Here is an 18,907-nt window from a genome sequence, read left to right as displayed (position 1 = left end):
GCCCCTAGTATATCTAAATACCTGTTTAAGCCTTATTCTTTGTGTTGATCTCTGGTGGCGTAGTGGATAAAGCATCAACCTGGAACACTGAGGTCGCCAGTTCGAAACCCTGGGCTTGCCTGGTCAAAGCACACATGGGAGATGATGCTACCTGCCTCCCTCTCTCTAAAATGAATAAATAAAACCTTTTTTAAAAGTGGTACATATACACAATGGAATACTATGGGGCCATGAAAAAGAAGGAAGTCTTTCCTTTTGTGACAACATGGATGGACCTGGAAACTATTATGTTAAGTGAAATAAGCCAGGCAGAGAAAGAAAAATATCATATGACCTCATTCATTTGAGGAATCCAATGAACAATGTGAGCTGAGGAACGGAATAGAGACAGAGGCGGGATCAAAGGGAACAGAGGAAAAGAGAACAGAGGGAAAGGGAATAATAGGAAGGGATGAGAAAAGGGAAAGAGATTGGTGAAATTATACACACATAACACAGCGTTATAGAGAGCAGAATAGCTAATCCTGGAGGGAAAGGGGGAGGGCGTTGTGGGGAGGGGAAAGGGGAATGTTGTGGGGAGTGGGGGGGGAGGGGTGATGTATTCAGGGAGATAGAGTCTATGTAAACACAATAAGTTAAAATAAATCTTATTCTTTGCTTGTGTTGAATATTTTATTTCAAGGCCTAAAATTTATTTTTCTCATGGAATAAAAGTTTGCTCTTTACTATGTATTTATTTTTCTATTCCATACAATTGTCATCTCACTGCATTTGTTTCTAATTGACTAAACCATTTATGTCAGCAATATTCTGGTTTGTGTAATAAACAAAAATTGTGGAGTGTTGTATGCTTCTGTCACAGAGAGACAGATCGGCTTTAAAAATCCTTCTAAGTTTAGTTAATTTTATTTTTTTATGGGTAGAAACAATAAAGGGAGAAATGGAGAAAATGAAAGTTAGTGATCTAGATGAAATTAGAATAAATGAACTCTTAAGGAATAATAATAAAACTATCATAGAATTTACATTTTCGCAGAACTGTTCTAAATGTTACATGTTAACTTTATTCCTCACCACACAGGCCGTATAGCTAAGAAATGGTAGGATGGGATTCAAACCCAGCCAGTTGGATGTTCACAGTGCATGTGTTCAACCAATAGCCTACACTATATCTTAAAGCATCTTAAGATAGAAGATGTTCTGTAGCAATCCTAAAATTAGGAGGTCCAGGTTAACTCACCAGCCTTTGTTCCTAAATTTAATTTCACATTTAATACTATGGGATAAGGCACTAGGAAACAGATTTTAATGGCATTTTCTTGTTTTTTAAAAAATTCTTCTACTTGTTGTTTACTCTTTTAGATTACTTGTTCTGAAATGAGTTTGTTTGTTTTGTATTTTGGGGTTTTTTTTGTATTTTTCTGAAGTGAGAAGTGGGGAAGCAGAGAGACAGACTCCTGCATGCACCTGATCAGGATCTACCCAGCATGCCCACTAGGGGGCAATGCTCTGCCCATCTGGGGTGTTGCCCCTTTGCAACCGGAGCCTTTCTAGCGCCTGAGGCAGAGGCCATAGAGCCATCCTCAATGCCCAGGGCCAACTGTGTTCCAATGGAGCCTTGGCTGCAGGAGGGGAAGAGAGAGATAGAAAGGAGAGGGGGAAGGGTGGAGAAGCAGATGAGTGCTTCTGCTGTGTGCCCTGGCCAGGAATTGAACCTGGCACTTCCACACCCCAGGCCAATGCTCTACCACTGAGCCAACTGGCCAGGGCTAATGACAGTATGTTTTATGAAATTCCTCTTAACCGAAGCAAAAGATATGATAAAAGGAGAGCAAGGTGTTTAAATTACCAGTGTATCTTTGCTTAGAACATATGATCTATTCTCAATATATTTTCCTATGTCTCAGGTGGTGAAATTGACCTATACAGAACATTGGTTACCAAACTAAATAATGCTAAGGCAAATCTACTTTTAGTTTGAACTTTAAGGTTTGCTCATCTACTATGTATCTTTGTAAGTAAATTAATATTGTACTTGCTTATATAAAGAACCTTGGCTTTGAAATCAGACCTAGGTCTGAACTCTGGCTGCCTCACTTTTCAGATGTGTTACCTAGGTAGTTAACTAAATTTTTTTGGTGTTCAATTATACATTTTATGACTTTTTTGAAAATCAAGTTAATATTTTAAAATTTGCCTGCTACATAACTTATGTTCTCTAAGTTATTGAACTGCGTTCAATAAATATTAGAGCTTCTCTCTCCTGTAACCTACCAGGTTTTATACACATTCACAACCTAGGTGAATGTTTTAACATTATAAACTTTAATTAGTAAACTGAATTGAGTCATAAATATCTAAAAATAAAGCAAATTCAAAAACATTAAAAAATGATTTATATTTACATATCTATTTGGGAGTATTTTAAATTCAGCTTGCTTTAAGAAGGAACACTAGTGATTCAACCCGGTATACTATGGATTAAAACAAAATCAAATATGATATTTGAAAATACAAATGAGTATGAGGTAAAACATTTTAATTAGTCATTTGGATATGAGTAAGCAAAACAGCTGAGAATGAAATGAACTCTAGTAAACTCCAGTACTTCCCTGGACCACACCCTTACATACCAAAGCACTATAACAGTGGTTTATCAGGATGAGGCCTTGAACCCACAATTTGCCTAGAACCTTTGTGCATTGAAGGCTATATTCACAGTAACATAGTATCTGAGTATCTGAAGGCTTTTACAAAGTTACCATTTCATGGATAACAATAATGTAAGTTAAGCACCTGAGCTTAATTTACATTTTTCTAATTTCAACCATGCTTGGGGGAAAAAAGGACAAGAATTAAAATTTAAAAATTTTTCAGATTGATACTACTTTTGAAATAGCAAATTTATCCAATTTCTGGAGGATCTCTTTATTTTTATTATTATTATTTTTTTTATTGAGAAGTGGGGAGGCAGAGAGACAGATCCTGCATGCACTCCAACCTGGATCCACCTGGCAAGCCCCCTTCTGGGGCCAATGCTCTGCCCATCTGGGGCTGTTGCTCTGTTGCTTGGCAACCAACCTATTTTTAGCACCCTGAGGCAGAGGCTGGGGAGTCATCCTCAGTGCCAAGGGCCAACTTGCTTGATCCAATCAAGCCATATCTACAGTAGGGGTAAGGTGTGGGGGTGATGAAGAAGCAGATGGTTGCTTCTCCTGTGTGCCCTAACTGGAATCACACTGGGGACATCCACTCACCAGCCAACTGGTCAGGGCCAGATCTCTTTATTTTTAACCTTATTTTAAAAAAGTTTTCATAGGGCTGAAAATTTACAGTCTTTTAAAAATAACCATAAGGAACTGAACTGTGATCTTTACATTTATATATGGAAGATTCTTGGTGTACCTCAAGAATCTTTAAAACAGCCTAACCAGGCAGTGGCGCAGTAGATAGAGGGTCGGACTAGAATGCAGAGGACCCAGGTTCAAAACCCTGAGGTCATCACCTTGAGCACAGGCTCATCTAGCTTGAGGGCAGGCTCACCAGCTTGAGCACTGGGTCGCTGGCTTGAGCCCAAGGTCACTGGCTTGAGCAAGGGGTCACTCACTCTGCTGGAGCCCCCTGGTCAAGGCACATATGAGAAAGCAATCAATGAACAACTAAGGTGCCGCAATAAAGAATTGATGCTTCTAATCTCTCTCCCTTCCTATCTGTCTGTCCCTCTCTCCGACTCTCTCTCTCTGTCTCTGTAAAAAAAAAAAAAAAAAAAAGGGAAAGAAAAAAGAATCTTTAAAACATGTAATACAGTACCTATTTAGTCAGGGGCACTGACTTTTTCCCCCTTAGATTGTCAAATTTTAAAAAAATGACAACATCTAACACAATAGCCACCTGGTGTGAATGAATCAAAATTATACCTATTTTTTGTCAGATTGGCAAAAATATATATTTTTGGGTGTACTGCAGAATTTTGGTAATTAGCTGTTGTGTGTCGTGAGATGAAAAAGGTGGAAAATCACTGCCTGGAAGGTGCAAAGTCCTGGGATCTAATGACAAACTAGTTTATCTCACTTATTCAGACATACAACATTTCCAATAATTTTCTTCTAGTGGAGCACTCACTAACTTTTTTTAAATAAAAAAATAGTTTAAAGCAGTTATAGGTTCACAGTAAAATTGAGCGGAAAGCACGGAGTTACCCCGTTGCCACGGCACGTGCACAGGCCCCCCACTCTCAGCACTCTCTTCCAGGGGGGTACATTGTTTCAGTTGATGAAACCACACTGACACATCGCCACCCAGACAGAGTCCGTAGTTTACACTGGGGTTCGCTCCTGGTGTTGTACGGCCTTGGTTTTGATGCATCCACCTTTATAGTATGGTACCGAAGAGTGTCACTGCCCTAAAAACCCTCTGTGATCTCCCTCCTTACCTTTCCCTTTCCTCACTGGAAACCACAGATCTTTTCATTGTCTCCCTAGTTGTGCCTTTTCCAGAATGTCATATACAGTAGTTGGAATCATACAGTATGTAGGCTTTTCAGATTGTCTTTTTTCACTTGATAATATGCATTTAAGCTTTCTCCAAGTCTTTCATGGCTTGATACCTTGTTGTTGTGGTTTTCTTAGTGCTGAATATTCTATTGCAGGGGTCCCCAAACTTTTTACACAGGGGGCCAGTTCACTCAGACCATTGGAGGGCCGGACTATAAAAAAAACTATAAACAAATCCCTATGCACACTACACAGATATTATTTTAAAGTAAAAAAACAAAACGGGAACAAATACCATATTTAAAATAAAGAACAAGTAAATTTAAATCAACAAACTGACCAGTATTTCAATGGGAACTATGCTCCTCTCACTGACCACCAATGAAACAGATGCCCCTTCCGGAAGTACAGCGGAACGGATAAATGGCCTCAGGGGGTCGCATGTGGCCCGCGGGCCTGTAGTTTGCAGACCCCTGTTCTATTGTCTGGACATACCCGAGTTTATCTATTTATTTATATACTGAAGGACATCTTGGTTGCCTCCAAGTTTTGGCAATTATGAATAAAGCTGCTATAAGCATCCTTCTACAGGTTTTTGTGTGGACATAAGTTGTCAACTTATTTGGGTAACTATTCAAGGAGTACGACTGCTGGATCATATGGTAAAAGTAGGTTTAGTTTTCTAAATAATTGCCAAACTGTCTTCCACAGTGACTGTACCACTCATATTTCTAAAAAATAAGTTATGCAAAATTTCTATATGGTTTTCATCATTAACATTTTTGTAAAATAGAAAAGTAGTCACTTTTCTTCATAACAATAATGCTCATTACAGAAAGTCAACAATATAAAAAGGCAGACTTTAAAAATGAACAGATTATATTCCTCAAAGACAAATACTCATAATCGTTTGGTGTAATTCCTTCCAGTCTTTTTTTTTTTCTGTGCATAGCTAGCTTTTCAGTGTCACATTTTAAACTTTATTTATCTCAAAATCTCACCAAAGATGATGTTTTTCTTAGACACAACTAAATCAAGAATCCTGATTATTGAAAATGTTATAACTTTTTAAAAATTTAATAGGAACTTTTAAACACAGTATAGGCATTCTGAAACAATGCAACTAAGAGTATCAACTTCCCAAAGTATAACTTTTGTTTTGCTGAAATAACTCATGGGCCTGTGTCCTCACAGCCTTCTGCTCTCCTGTTTTCTGGAACATGGGACTAAAACCAATACAATTTCATGTCAGTTTCAGTTCGGAATCAGCTATAATTAAATTATTTGGTTTGATCCAGACATTTTGGATTCTTTTCTTGTTTAGGTTTTATAAAGTAAAATAGCTAGGGCCATTAAAGGACAGATTTGGATTTTGTTTGGCTCTAAAAACGGCTCCTCAAGCTGTACGAATTCTAGTATGTCCTAATGTTACTGGATTGCCACTGGAAAAAGTCAGAAGCCCTGAACTTGGAGAATTGGTTTTCTAAAAGAGAGGCCCTTCAGACAAAGCAACCCAAACAATGTTAACTACCAAAAGTGTGATGAATAAACAGGATTTTTGCTACTAGACTCCTATGTTGTTGCATTACCTGGAAGAGATTTACACATTTATGGTATCTTTAGAATGTTAGGATTACATATTCTAAAGCTTCTGCTTTAAAATCAGCATCAGGGTTTAGATAGACGAAGTGCACAGGCCCAAGTACAACATAGCTGATCTTTAATCCTCTGATTATGCTCAATTATAGCTAATCTGTTAGCTCTTAAGAATATCTGCTTCTTCACTTTTCTTGGGCCTCATTTTCTATGTAATTGATCATACTGCATAAAATCCTTCCTTAGAAGGTTCAAAAAAAATGTTTTGAAGAAACACAGACTATAACAAAATGCTTAAATTGACCAATTGATGTAGTTCGTGAAATCTACAAAAGTATTAATTTAAAACTCAGTTATTTTACATGTCATTTTTAAAAAACACCTACCAATTAATTGTAAGATGTCATTGCATTTCCAGTTTAGAATGTTAAAATGGGTTTTTTTTAATGCCTTAGAATTGATTAACTGCAATAGTGAGGTTTTAAATTTTCCATTTGTAACATTATTTCGATGTTAATACACTACCCTGCTAGAACATTAATTTATCAACCAGTAACAACAATGGAAGTTTGGTCTAAGCTCCGTTCTTTCTCATCTACGTTAAAGCGGATAAAACAAACAGTACAGGGAATCCAGGATTGATTCTCAATATGGACATTACCTTAAACTCTTTCCTGATTGTAGTTTATGATTTAACGGGTAGATTGAGGTAAATCGATTAATCAATATTAACTATCCTAAATTGCAATGAGAAAATAAACTTCTTTTCAAAATTGAATTCAATTCTAAAATCTCTCAAGGAAGTCATGGATTATTTAAAAGGAAATCACTTGAAATAATAAACATTGTTTAAACATGAAACAATCGTTGAACAGTATAAACTCATCTAGGCTAAAGCAACAAACAGAAACATTTAGTACTAGATTAAAACATCTCCTTGGACTGATTTTAAATGAAGATAAACACTAAATTACCTTACTATCCAAAGTACTTTCCACCTGTGTGTAATTTAAAATTTCCTAGTAGCAAGTCACATTTGAAAAGTAAAACAAGAATGGCGAAATTAATTTAATAACTTAAATATAACCCAACATATCAAATATATTATTGTTTCAACATGTAATAAATGTAAATTTTATTAATGGGGTGGTCTTGACTTCAGTGTATGGCTTACACTCATGGCACAACTGAATTCGGTACTGGCCACATTACAAGCGCTCAAGAGCCACATCTCTACCCAATTAAACAGTAATCTTGGGGAGTTCACTAATAACTGAATCTTTACATTCTGAATTAAAGACTTGCTTTTATATTACACGCGGTTTCTAAGGTGCTTAGAGATCTGAGAGGCACAAGGAAATTATTTTACTGTCAGGTCCTCTGTGATCAAGGATTCCGCAGCATTAAAAGCAGTGAGGAGCAAGACGATGGGAGCCCTGGCGCCCAGGAACCTGGCCTGGAGGGCCTGATCCGCTCGGAGCAATGCCCGGCGGAGAGCTTGCGGACGCGGCGCTGGAAGCCGGGTGGCGAGGCACCCCGCGAGGCTGCCTAGAACCCCAGGTCTTTTTCCGGAGCGCCGTGGGACACCAGAGACTGACAGAGGGAAAGCAGCCTCCAAGTCCGACAAAGGGTTATACTCCGCCTCCGCCGCCGAGGGAGGCTGGCCTCGGGCTGCAACGCTGGCCGCCCCGGGCGCCTCGGCCCGACGCGGAAAGGTAGGCGGCAGCCCGAGGCAGGAGCCTGGGGAAAAGCCCGGCCGGCATCCTACAGGAGAAGCCTCCCGGGGGGTTGCTCGCGACGGTGACGCAGCCGGCCCGCGGGCGGCACGGTGGGCGGGGAGCAGAGGCGCGCACCGCCCCTCCGAGGGCGGGCGCCGCGGCTGCGGAGGGCGGGGGCGGGAGGAGCCGGGCGCGCCGGGGAGTCGGGGCGCAAGCGCCGGTTTCGATTAGTGCACGGAGCTGCGGCGGCAGAGCAGGGCAGGAGCAGCGCGGCGCGGAGCCCGGTGGCGAGGCAGCGGCGGTGGCGGCGGCGGGGGCGCAGGCGCGCAGGGTCCGGGTGGCGGCCGCCAGGGTGTAGAGAGGGAAGCCCGCACGGGGAGCCACGGCCACCCTGACCACCCAGCCCACGCAGCCCACCCAGCCCGACCACCGCAGCGCCCGCGGCCGGGAGCGCGCCCAGGGCAGCGCGCGGGCGAGTGCGCGCGGGCGGGGGCGCGCAGGCCCTGCCCGCCCCTTCCGTCCCCACCCCACTCCGCCCCTTCCTCTCCCCACCTTCTCCCCTCCTGCGCCCCCGCGCCGGGCGCCTACCCTGTCCTCCTCCTGCGGGAGCGCTGTCCGCGGCGGCGGCCGGAGTAGGCCGGGCCGGGCCGGGGGATGGCGCTGCTGGACCTGGCCCTGCAGGGAATGGCCGTCTTCGGGTTCGTCCTCTTCTTGGTGCTGTGGCTGATGCATTTCATGGCCATCATCTACACGTGAGTGAGGGGCAGCTGGCAGACCCTGTGGCGGGGTTCGAGGCCTCAGGGACAGGCGATGGGGGGAGGGATTGCTCTTTGGAGGGGATTGGGTTCGGGTGGGGGTTCAGCGAGCTAATTCTCAGAATCCCCCCCCCCCATACCCTCTCCCCCTGGACCAGCTAGGGTGCAGGGTCCTTGGGAGGGAAAAGTAGCCAGTGAGGGGGTTGCTGGGCTGCAGGCAACTCTAGCCAGGATACAGGAGACTACGCTCTTCTTACGTGTCGTGCAGAGGGTTGCTTGCTTGGTTTGATTGTGTCAGGGATTCGTGTGATTTTTCATCTGGGCCAAAATGTATGGTGTATTATTTTTTCTCTTGACCTGGGCCACACTTTTATTATGGTAATGATCGTTTCCACTCCTCTGGGAGGTGCACACAGCCACTTGGAGACATCCCTGTGGATTTTCTTCTTAGAAGAGCTCTATGTCCTCAGATAGGTGGGAAGCACCTGTCCTCCTTGAAAAAATACCCACCAAACCTTCGAGCTGGCGTTACAGTCTTGAGTCCTGTCAGCTTGTACATTTCAGTGTGGTCCCCCCTTAATTTGTTATCTTGTTTAGATTTGTGTCATCCCCCCCCCCAACCTTTTCATTATTAATTTAACATATATTTTCCTGAGGCCTACTAGATGTCATTTACTGGGGACACGACGATGAGCAGGACAGAATTCCTGTCCTCATAGAGCTTACGTTCCAAAGGAAGAGACATAATAAAAGTCCGAATAAGGTTATTTCCAATAGCGATAACGTCTATTAATGAAATAAAACAGGGTGGTTAAATGAATAGTGACATAGGGTATGTGGCTAATTTTGATAATTGGATTGTCTTTAAACTGAAATCGACTTTCTCAAAGAAATGAATCATATAGGCCGTTTTACTGATACGGATTCACTGGGTTTTTAGCTTAAAAGAGAAAATGATTGTATATGGTTATCTTTAACACCAACTAGTATAGGGTATATAAGAGATGGGAAGGACTTTTAAGACATTAATTACTTTTAGATTTTTTCACTTATTACTAGAGAAAAAGAATTTTTTTTTTCTTTTGGAAATGCTGCATTAGTTAGCATAGTGTGGCTTTTCCTAGTACCTGGGAAGGAGGCTACATTATACAAGACACTGATATTTCTTTGAAGAGGAAAGAATGTATTATCCAGCTGTAGTCACTGAATACATTTTGAGTTCATTTTAAATGTGTTCTTAAAAACCAATTTTGTTTCTTCCTCCATTCATAAAACTAAAAACTGCTTTCTATATAAGGAATTTAGACAGTACAGAGAGGAGTAAAAAAGAAAATTTAACACAACCAAAACTCCATTACTTTGTCAGCCTTCTCCTTCCACTTAGACAAATTGGGGCAAAAGCAGGTTTACAGTTGTTCAAATGGAAATTAATACAATAATTAATAAAGAATAATATGAGAATAAGCACTGCATTTCAAGTACTCACAACTGTAAACCTACTATTGCCCCACCCTGTGCTTCTGTTTGGAATGGAGAAGAAGAGAAGAAGCGGAGAGAGAAAGGGACTTTATTATTATTTTTCGGTAACATGCTTTTAAAATTCAGCTATTTAACAAATGCTCTTTGGGAAACTCTTTTATTGAAGGCACTGTTCTAGGTGCTGGAAATAAGATTGAACAAGACATCCAACTGATCACATAGAACTTCCATGCAAAATGCCATGAATATTTTTTGCATGCTAATAAATGTAAGATCGTTGCATTGTTTTAAATAGATGCATGGCATTTTCATTTATGATGAACTAGTATGTATTTGTTATTATAGAGGGGCATTTAGGTTGCTTATCCATATTACAAACTGATGAATTTGTATGCATACATGTTTGACAGATCTTTGTAGTTTACATTTCTGAAAGAGGTATTATTGGGCTGGAAGTGGTGCACATTTGAAACTTTTATACATAACTGCTCTACTGCAGTACTTTCAACTAGTGTGCCACAAGAATGTTTAAAACATGCAAATACCTGACTATTTAGTCAGGGGCACTGACATCTTTTTCCTTAGACTGTGAAAAAACTATGATGGCAGCCAACACAACAATAGCCCATCTGGTGTGAATAAATCAAAATTATTTCTGCCAGAGAGCCAAAAAATGTATTTTTTGGTGTGCCATGGAATTATAGTGATCAGTTTATGTGTGCCACCAGATGAAAAAGATTGAAAATTGCTGTTCTACAAGGAAGGTTGTATCTATTCATAGTCCTGGTAACATTGTATGATGGTCCCCATTTCCCCTTACTAAGTATCAAGGGATACTTAGTTTTATAGTTCTTCCATTGCTTTAACTACTAGTTCTATTGAACAGCATTCATATATTTATGTTAGTTACATTTAGTTGTGAGTTACATGCTCATAATCCTGTGCATGTACGCAATCTGTTGCTGACTTGATCTTTTTGATATGAATATTGTTCTTTTTTATGTTACAATTTTTTCCCCAGGTTTTGTTTGTTTTGTCTTTCAATTTCGTGCACATATTTAACAGGGAGAAAAGTGTGTCTGTGTGTTTTAGGTAGCCACGGTCTTCCTCTTCTAATGTTTTCTTCTCCGTTCTACCCAGTTACTATATAGTTAGGATATTTTAGTGTTTTGAGTTTTCTCCATTTGGTTGTTTTTTTTTTTTTTTTTACATTTTACTCTTTAATGTACTCAATATTTGATTTTGTTATGATAAGAAATAGAGCCGTAATTTTAGTTTCAACCTATATATTTAGCCACTTTTCTCAGACTCATTTATTGAGTGATTATTTGATTTTTCCAGTTTTGAAATACTGTGGTTCTTACAAACGAAATTCTTGTGTGTACGTGGGTATGTTTCAGTGCTGCTGATGCCGCCTCATGGATCTAGTCGTTCTTGGGCCAGTAGCCGCTGTTTTCATTTATGAAGGCAAGCTCCGTCTTATTATTTTGCAAACTTTTTGGCATTTACACATTTTTGTTTAAAGATGAACTTTAGGCTCTTTCTGTTTAGACTAAGTAAACTTTTTTTTTTTTTTTTAAGGTTTTGATTTATTGATTATTTTTAGAGAGAGGAGAGAGAAGGGGTGGGAAGCATCAACTCATAGTAGTAGCTTCTGGTATGTGCCTTGACTAGGCAAGTCCGGGGTTTCAAACCAGCGATCTCAGCATTCCAGGTCAGTGCTTTATCCACTGTGCCACCACAAGTCAGGCTTGTTTTTTAATTGGAATCATTAAATTTACAGCTCAGTTTGGAGCAAATGGACTTCTTTCAGCACAGCACCATGATATACATCCCCTCCCCTCTATTTTATGTATACACAGTGGTAAAGTCACACTTCTTTAATTAAAATTAACACTAGTGATGTAACCTAATATCCCTAGTAACCATCTGGAGTGTTTAGACTTGAGAAAGCTCCAGAATTAAGTTATTTATTTTGTGCTTAATGATAACCAGTAAAGTTTTCTTAGAATACTTCTATGTTTTTTAGAATAATGCAATCATTCACCTTAGTTGAAACACTATAGAGAGGCTTTGTACTTTCTAACACCTCACAAAAGCTACCTTTTTTTTTTTTTTTTTTTCATTTTTCATTTTTCTGAAGCTGGAAACAGGGAGAGACAGTCAGACAGACTCCCGCATGCGCCCGACCGGGATCCACCCGGCATGCCCACCATGGGGCGACGCTCTGCCCACCAGGGGGCGATGCTCTGCCCATCCTGGGCGTCGCCATGTTGCGACCAGAGCCACTCTAGCGCCTGAGGCAGAGGCCACAGAGCCATCCCCAGCACCCGGGCCATCTTTGCTCCAATGGAGCCTTGGCTGCGGGAGGGGAAGAAAGAGAGAGACAGAGAGGAAAGCGCGGCGGAGGGGTGGAGAAGCAAATGGGCGCTTCTCCTGTGTGCCCTGGCCGGGAATCGAACCCGGGTCCTCCGCACGCTAGGCCGACGCTCTACCGCTGAGCCAACCGGCCAGGGCGCTACCTTTTTTTTTTATTGACAGTAATGAGATCCTGAAAAGTTACATGAAAATAGAATGAAAATGCAGGTCAATTATAACAAGTTATAATGACTAGCTAATTAAAGGAATTTTGTGAATACCTTTCTGAAATGAATAACTGAACATAAAGCAAATAATGAAGAGCTTAATTTATGATTAAATTATATCCTAACCTTTATTTATTTATTTATTCATTTTTATGTGTATGTCTGACAGAGACAGAGAGAAGGAAGATAGGGACAGACAGACAGGAAGGGAGTGAGATGAGAAGCAGCAGTTCTTCCTTGCAGCTCCTTAGTTATTCATTGATTACTTTCTCATATGTGCCTTGACCCAGGGAGGTGGGGTGGGTGGGCTGCAGAAGAGCGAGTGACCCCTTGCTCAAGCCAACAACCATGGGGTTATGTCTATGATCCCATGCTCAAGCCAGCAACCCCATGCTAAAGCCAGATGAACCTGCGCTCAAGCCGGGGACCTCGGGGTTTCAAACCTGGGTCCTCCACATCCCAGTGTGACGCTGGATCCACTGTGCCACCACCTGGTCAGGCCAAAATTATTTACGTTTGATTTGATTCCTTTCTTACTGAAGTAAAAATACTTCTCAGCTTAATTTGAGCTGTCTTTAAGCAGAGAACTAAGTTGTTTTTCCCCCTTTCCCTCTCTAGTGTATTTAGTAAAATTGCAAATTTGATATCTCAGCATTTTGACAAGCAAAATTAAAGAGCATTGGCAATTTTGCTTAAAATACTGTGCTAAGCATTCTGTATTTTATTGAAGAATATTTTCTAAATACATATTCTGTGTCCTCAGATCCTTTTGAAATAAGTTAACGTATAAATAAACGGAAATAAGCATTTATTAATACTCTCCTTCTAAAACCTTCTGTATGCAACCGGTAAAAATTGAGCCTATTTTTAAAAATTAATATGGCTCCATATCTGGTTTTCAGAGTAAGGTGCATAATCTGTAAGCTCCTAATTGTTAAAAAATGTTTGATACAAATAATGTAGAAAAATTGCTGAGAAAAAACAAAAAAACACTTAAAAAGTCAATTGGTTATTTTAAAAAATTAAATGTGTGTAATGGTATCTGGTTAATTTAGATTTGATGTTCAATTTTTTTGTATCTTCTTAAAATGAGATGAAGAGCTAAGTATTGGCCTGTATTAAAAAGAAAAATGGAGGCCCTGGCCAGTTGATGCAGCAGTAGAGCATCAGCCCGTTGAATAGAAATCCTGGTTTTGATTCCGGGTCAGGGCACATAGGAGAGGCGACCATCTGGCTTCTCCACCCTGCCCTTCCCCTCTCTTCTCCTGTAGCCAGAGCTTGGTTGGAGCAGGTTGTCCCCAGGTGCTGAGGATGGCTTCATGGCCTCGCCTCAGGGAGCTAAAATAGCTCAGTTGCCGAGCAAGGGTTGGGGTGCATGTGGGAGTCTGTTTCTGCCTCCCTGCCTCTCACTTAATTAAAAAAAAAAATGGAGCTGAATTTCAGTACAATGAACAGTTCTTATTTAACAAAAATTATTTGTTTAGATTTCACAAATGTCTTTAGAATTTCTGTAAGTCTGCATTTTAAAAAAACTGAGATAATCTACAAACTAGAAAATCATTTTTAATATTTAAAAGCTATCTCGGTTCACTGGTATCTCTACCTACCACTTTGCTCTTTACCAGTTTTAATATTAAACTGATGCTAGTCATTTTATAACATATTTTCAATGGCACACATTTGTGGTATTTCTATTTAGAATGTGAAAGGTAATATTGAGATTAGAGCATTTGAAATTCAAGGCTCATATTCCCAAAATGTCTTGTTTCCTAATGGAACTAATGTCACAGCCTCAGTAGGCAGAGTTGGTAAGGGATCTTTTTAAGTTTTTTTCTATTTTGAGAGCTAGTGTGTTGTTAGCTTGGGGGCTGCAGTAAAGTCATATGAAACCCTGATAACAGTTGTGTTCTTCCCGCCTCAGCCCTTTAGGAGCCATATTGCTGGATGACGGGTATCTAAACAAAACACCTTGACTTTTTTCCTACTCCAGCTCCATTCTTTTTCTCCCCTTCTCTCCCATTCCCCCGCTTCAGATTATCACCCCCCCACACACTATGTAATGTCTTGATGTGTAGTGTTAGGCCGTCTTTTCCATTAGTGGACTGGGGGTGCCAGCCCTGTGTGGAAATACATGTTGTATCTGTAAGTATTAATTACCTTCTAGGAAACCAGAGTTCCTTTTCCTGGAGATTTTTTTCAATTTAATTCTACCTTTTCTAACTTTTCTAGTATTGCAACTTTGATACCTGCTGCATAGCTTCTGAGCGGAATTTAGATACCCAGTAGTGTCACTATTATAACTGTGACAAAGTACCTCTCCAAAACTCATGATTTTAATGTAAGTTTTAACATTTCAAATATTTTTTATAAAGTATTTTTTTTCTTTCCATTGATTTTGAGAGAGAGGAGGGGGAGGGAGGGGGGAGGGAAAAGTGAAAGGGAGAAGCATCAACTCGTTCCACTTATTGTGCACCTGTTGATTGCTTCTTATATGTACCCTGACCTGTGAACCCAGGATCGAGCTAGTAACATCGGCAGTCCGGGATGATGCTTTATCCGCTGCACCACTGGCCAAGGCTCAAATATTATTTTTACATGGTCTGATTTTGCCTTAAGTTTATTAAGGCATTGGTGTTGTGGGCCTGTGTGGAATGTAAATGAGAATTTATTTGGACTTTGGTCAGATGTTGATCAGTCTTAGGTCAGTGGTTTTCAACCTTTTTTATATCTCATGGCACACATAAACTAAACTGCAAAAATTCTGCAGCACACCCCAAAAATTTATTATATATATTATATATATATATTTGCCTATCTGACAAAAAGAAATCTAGGTATAATTTTGATTCATTCACACGGGGATGGCTATTGTTGTGTTGGATGTTGTCATTTTAAAATTTGACAGTCTAAGGGAAACGAGGTCAGTGCCCCTGACTGAATAGTCAGGTATTGCATGTTTAAAATATTTTTGTGGCACACCTGTTTGAAAATTGCTGGTCTAGGTCTCTATTGCCATAACCAGTTTGTGGTGAATGAATGAGGCAAGTGCGCCCCATTAACTTGAGCCTGGAAAAATACTGAATTGGACTGGATTGTGACAGTTTGAAAAAGCAAAATGAAAATTGCAATTCAGTGTTAATATTCAGTAATTGTTCTGTAAATTCATCATCCCTTCCTTTTCCTAAATTTTTCCTACATCATTGGTTCAGTATACCTTGTCTTTTTACCTTAGATTATTTAAAACTGTCTCTTACTGGTATCTGCCTACAGCCTTGTTCCCTTTCTACAGTACTTTGCTTTTCTTATTGTAGCCTTATCCTACTGCTACACTAATCTTAAATCACGGGCTTAAAGTCTTCCCAGAGCTCCCCATTGCCTTTACTTTAAAATGTAAACTCCTTAATAAGACGTGTGTAGTTCCTTAGGAGCTGGGCCTCCTCCTTGTACCTGTATCTTCAGCAGCAGTGAATTACTGGTATTCCCCTAAAAATGCAGGATAATTTATCTAGAATTCTTTTTCCTTCCTTTCTTTTCCTTTCTTTTCTTTACTCCCCTTCCCTTCCTTCCTTCCTTCCTTTTTGTTTAACTCCTCATTTAAGTAATTTTAGCTCTTTTTAGATTATCACCCCCTCTTTTGTCCTCTCACAGTACCTTGATTTTATCCATCTAAATTGTAAATGTGTTCAGTTGTCTCTTTCTCTAATTAGATTGTAAGCTTTTGAGGGTAGGGATGGTGTCTTAAAACTTTTTTGTGTGGCAGAGACAGAGTCATAGAGAGGGACAGACAGGAAGGGAGAGAGATGAGAAACCAATTCTTTGTTGCGGTTCCTTAGTTGTTTATTGATTGCTTTCTCATATGTGCCTTGATGGGGGGGGGGGGCTACAGCAGACAGAGAGACCCCTTGCTTGAGCCAGCAACCTTGGGCTGAAGCTGGTGAGCCTTGCTCAAATCTGATGAGCCCACACTCAAGCTGGCGACCTTGGGGTCTTGAACCTGGGTCCTCCATGTCCCAGTCGGACGCTCTATCCACTGCGCCACCGCCTGGTCAGGGAATGGTGTCTTATTTACAAATGTTGTATTTCCTATGTCAACTAGGCACTCAGTTATTGCTTGTTGAATAAATGATGTTTGGATTCTTTTCTAGTTGTAATAGTGGGGTTTTTTTTCTCTTTTATTAATTCAGTGTTTTTGGCCTTTGTGATTTGAGGTAGATGGTCAAAATTTGGGTTACTTTAGTGGCTGTAAATTTTAGTGGACTGGATTGGACCAAAAAGAAACTTTATCTCACTATTTCTAGTTAATTGCCAGGTAAATAGAAAACCAGTACTCTCTTGCCTGACCTGTGGTAGCACTATGGATAAAGTGCTGACCTGGAATGTGGAGGTTGCTGGTTCGGGAAACCCTGGGCTTGCCTGGTCAAGGCACATGCGAGAAGCAACTGTGAGCTGTTTCTTCCCACGCCTCCCCCTGCTATCCCAACCCCCCCCCCCCCACCTTTCTCTCTGTATATATACTCTCTCTCAAATAAATAAATAAAATCTTAAAAAAGAAACAGGGCTCTATCAATAACATGTTTACCTACAAATCTGAATCGCCCCCCCCCCAAGGTTTTCCAAAGGCAGTGCCTGTCTTGTTATCAGTAATCTGCACTTAGATGTGTCGTCTGGGGAGCGCAGAGCCCAGTGCCATCCTTAGGTGGTTGACATGCAAATCATAGCAAGTGTCCCCCACTTTTCCTTCGTCTTCAGACACCTACTTTATACACAGAATAGTTTAATTTAAACATTACATTCAGCTTTAAAGGGGCAGTGTTGTGGAATTGTGTAGAAGAGGATCAGGACAGTCCCAATATTTTCCTCAATGATTGGGAAAGAGGAGATTTTGAGTAGATGGTACGTTTGCGAGTCTTCTGTGTTTGGGGGCGCGACCTAAAGATGTGGGTCCACATCTTCTGCAGCTGCCTTTCTTATTTGGTTGCTGTCGGCAACATACCATGCTCTGTTTTCCATACACGAGGGCTAAGGGTTGTCACCAAAGGTTTAGTGAGTTGGGTGGGTTTTTTTTAGAGGGGAAGAACAGAATTCATAAAGATCTTCTGTTTGTTTTCCATGGTGATAGGATCTTTTGTATTCTGTAGTATATGTCTATGATCTAGTGGAAATCGTTTGTGCTTTCCTGTAAACTAAGCTCACTGTTGGTGTTTTGTGTTCCCTGGGCAATCTTGTGTGTGCAGAATTCAGGTAGCACCGGAAGGTGTGCTTTGTGCTGCTGCTGCTGAAGCCCCTTCGAATGCAGTAACCATTTTTTGAAAAGATAAGTGCTCAGTAGAAGTAACATTAGTCTTGACACATCCTGATGATAAACACAGTAACAACCAACCTTCCAGCCTTCCAACCTTCCATCATAAGTACCAGCAACAGAAGCCTTTAATCACTGGAAGTTGTGGGCACATGTGAAGTCCGAGGCCTGCCGACAGAGCAGTCCACCTATATTTTTGCTTGAAATATTAACAAGCTGGGTGGCATGCAGCAGAGACAGATTCCCAGAGTCAGATACATTCGTCCAGCTGAACCACCCAGCAGAACCATGAAAACACCGTCTGGGGCTGTAAGTAAGGTAGACTGTGCCCTCCGAGTATCCGGATTCTTGGAATTCTGGAGCAGGACTCCGAGCTGCCTCCCTGGTGGGAGGTGTTGCACTGTGTTCATATTGCTGAGGCTGCAGGGGAACGGCACAGCCCACCCTCTCTCCAAGGGGCTTTCCTCCTACCAGGCTTCCCTCCTGCTCAAAACTCAATTAGAGAATACAAAACTGTAAAATAAAGCGCTTAAAAATGGTCCAAACGGTTAAACTGTTGAGTGAGTAGGGAGGTGTGCTAAAAGATTAGAAGGATTAAATAAATTAAAAAAAAAAAAAAAAACCCTAAAATGATGAAAAAGGCTTAACATTTTTAGAGACTGAGATGTTAGGGAATAAAAATCAACTAGGGAAAATAAGACCATCCCATCAGTTTGAAAGGGGCAAAGCCTTGTGCAAGAGAGAGGGTTAGTATTGATCAAGCGAAAGCATCTCTAACTAACGTCCAGCAGAACCAACCTCTGGGTAATTCTTTGAAGTGTTCCCCGAATAGATGTCCTTCTTGCACACAATAAAAAGCAGGACCCTGAAGGCCTCTCTCTTTTTTGTCTGTGATTCATCCCTCGTGACCTTTTGGACTTAAAGTGTTTCTCTGGGGAAACACTCCAGATGGCACCTGTGCTTCTGTCCCTGTCCCGTTCCA

The 18,907-nt window shown here is 40.8% G+C and overlaps 1 protein-coding gene across 1 annotated transcript in view; it reads left to right on the top strand.

Moving 5' to 3' along the window:
* The first annotated feature begins 8,019 nt into the window (after positions 1 to 8,019).
* The window catches only part of UGCG (UDP-glucose ceramide glucosyltransferase), a 42,067-nt gene continuing 31,179 nt past the window's right edge, over positions 8,020 to 18,907 (top strand). Inside the window, exon 1 of the mRNA XM_066256524.1 lies at positions 8,020 to 8,559. Within this exon, the coding sequence (XP_066112621.1) occupies positions 8,462 to 8,559 (98 nt within the window). The 5' untranslated portion in view covers positions 8,020 to 8,461. The remainder of the gene's footprint in view (positions 8,560 to 18,907) is intronic.

The sequence above is a fragment of the Saccopteryx bilineata genome, chromosome 2 (genome assembly GCF_036850765.1).
Source record: "Saccopteryx bilineata isolate mSacBil1 chromosome 2, mSacBil1_pri_phased_curated, whole genome shotgun sequence".
NCBI lineage: Eukaryota > Metazoa > Chordata > Mammalia > Chiroptera > Emballonuridae > Saccopteryx > Saccopteryx bilineata.
The sequence above is the reverse complement of the archived record's forward strand: the minus strand, read 5'-3'. Positions and strand labels throughout refer to the sequence as shown.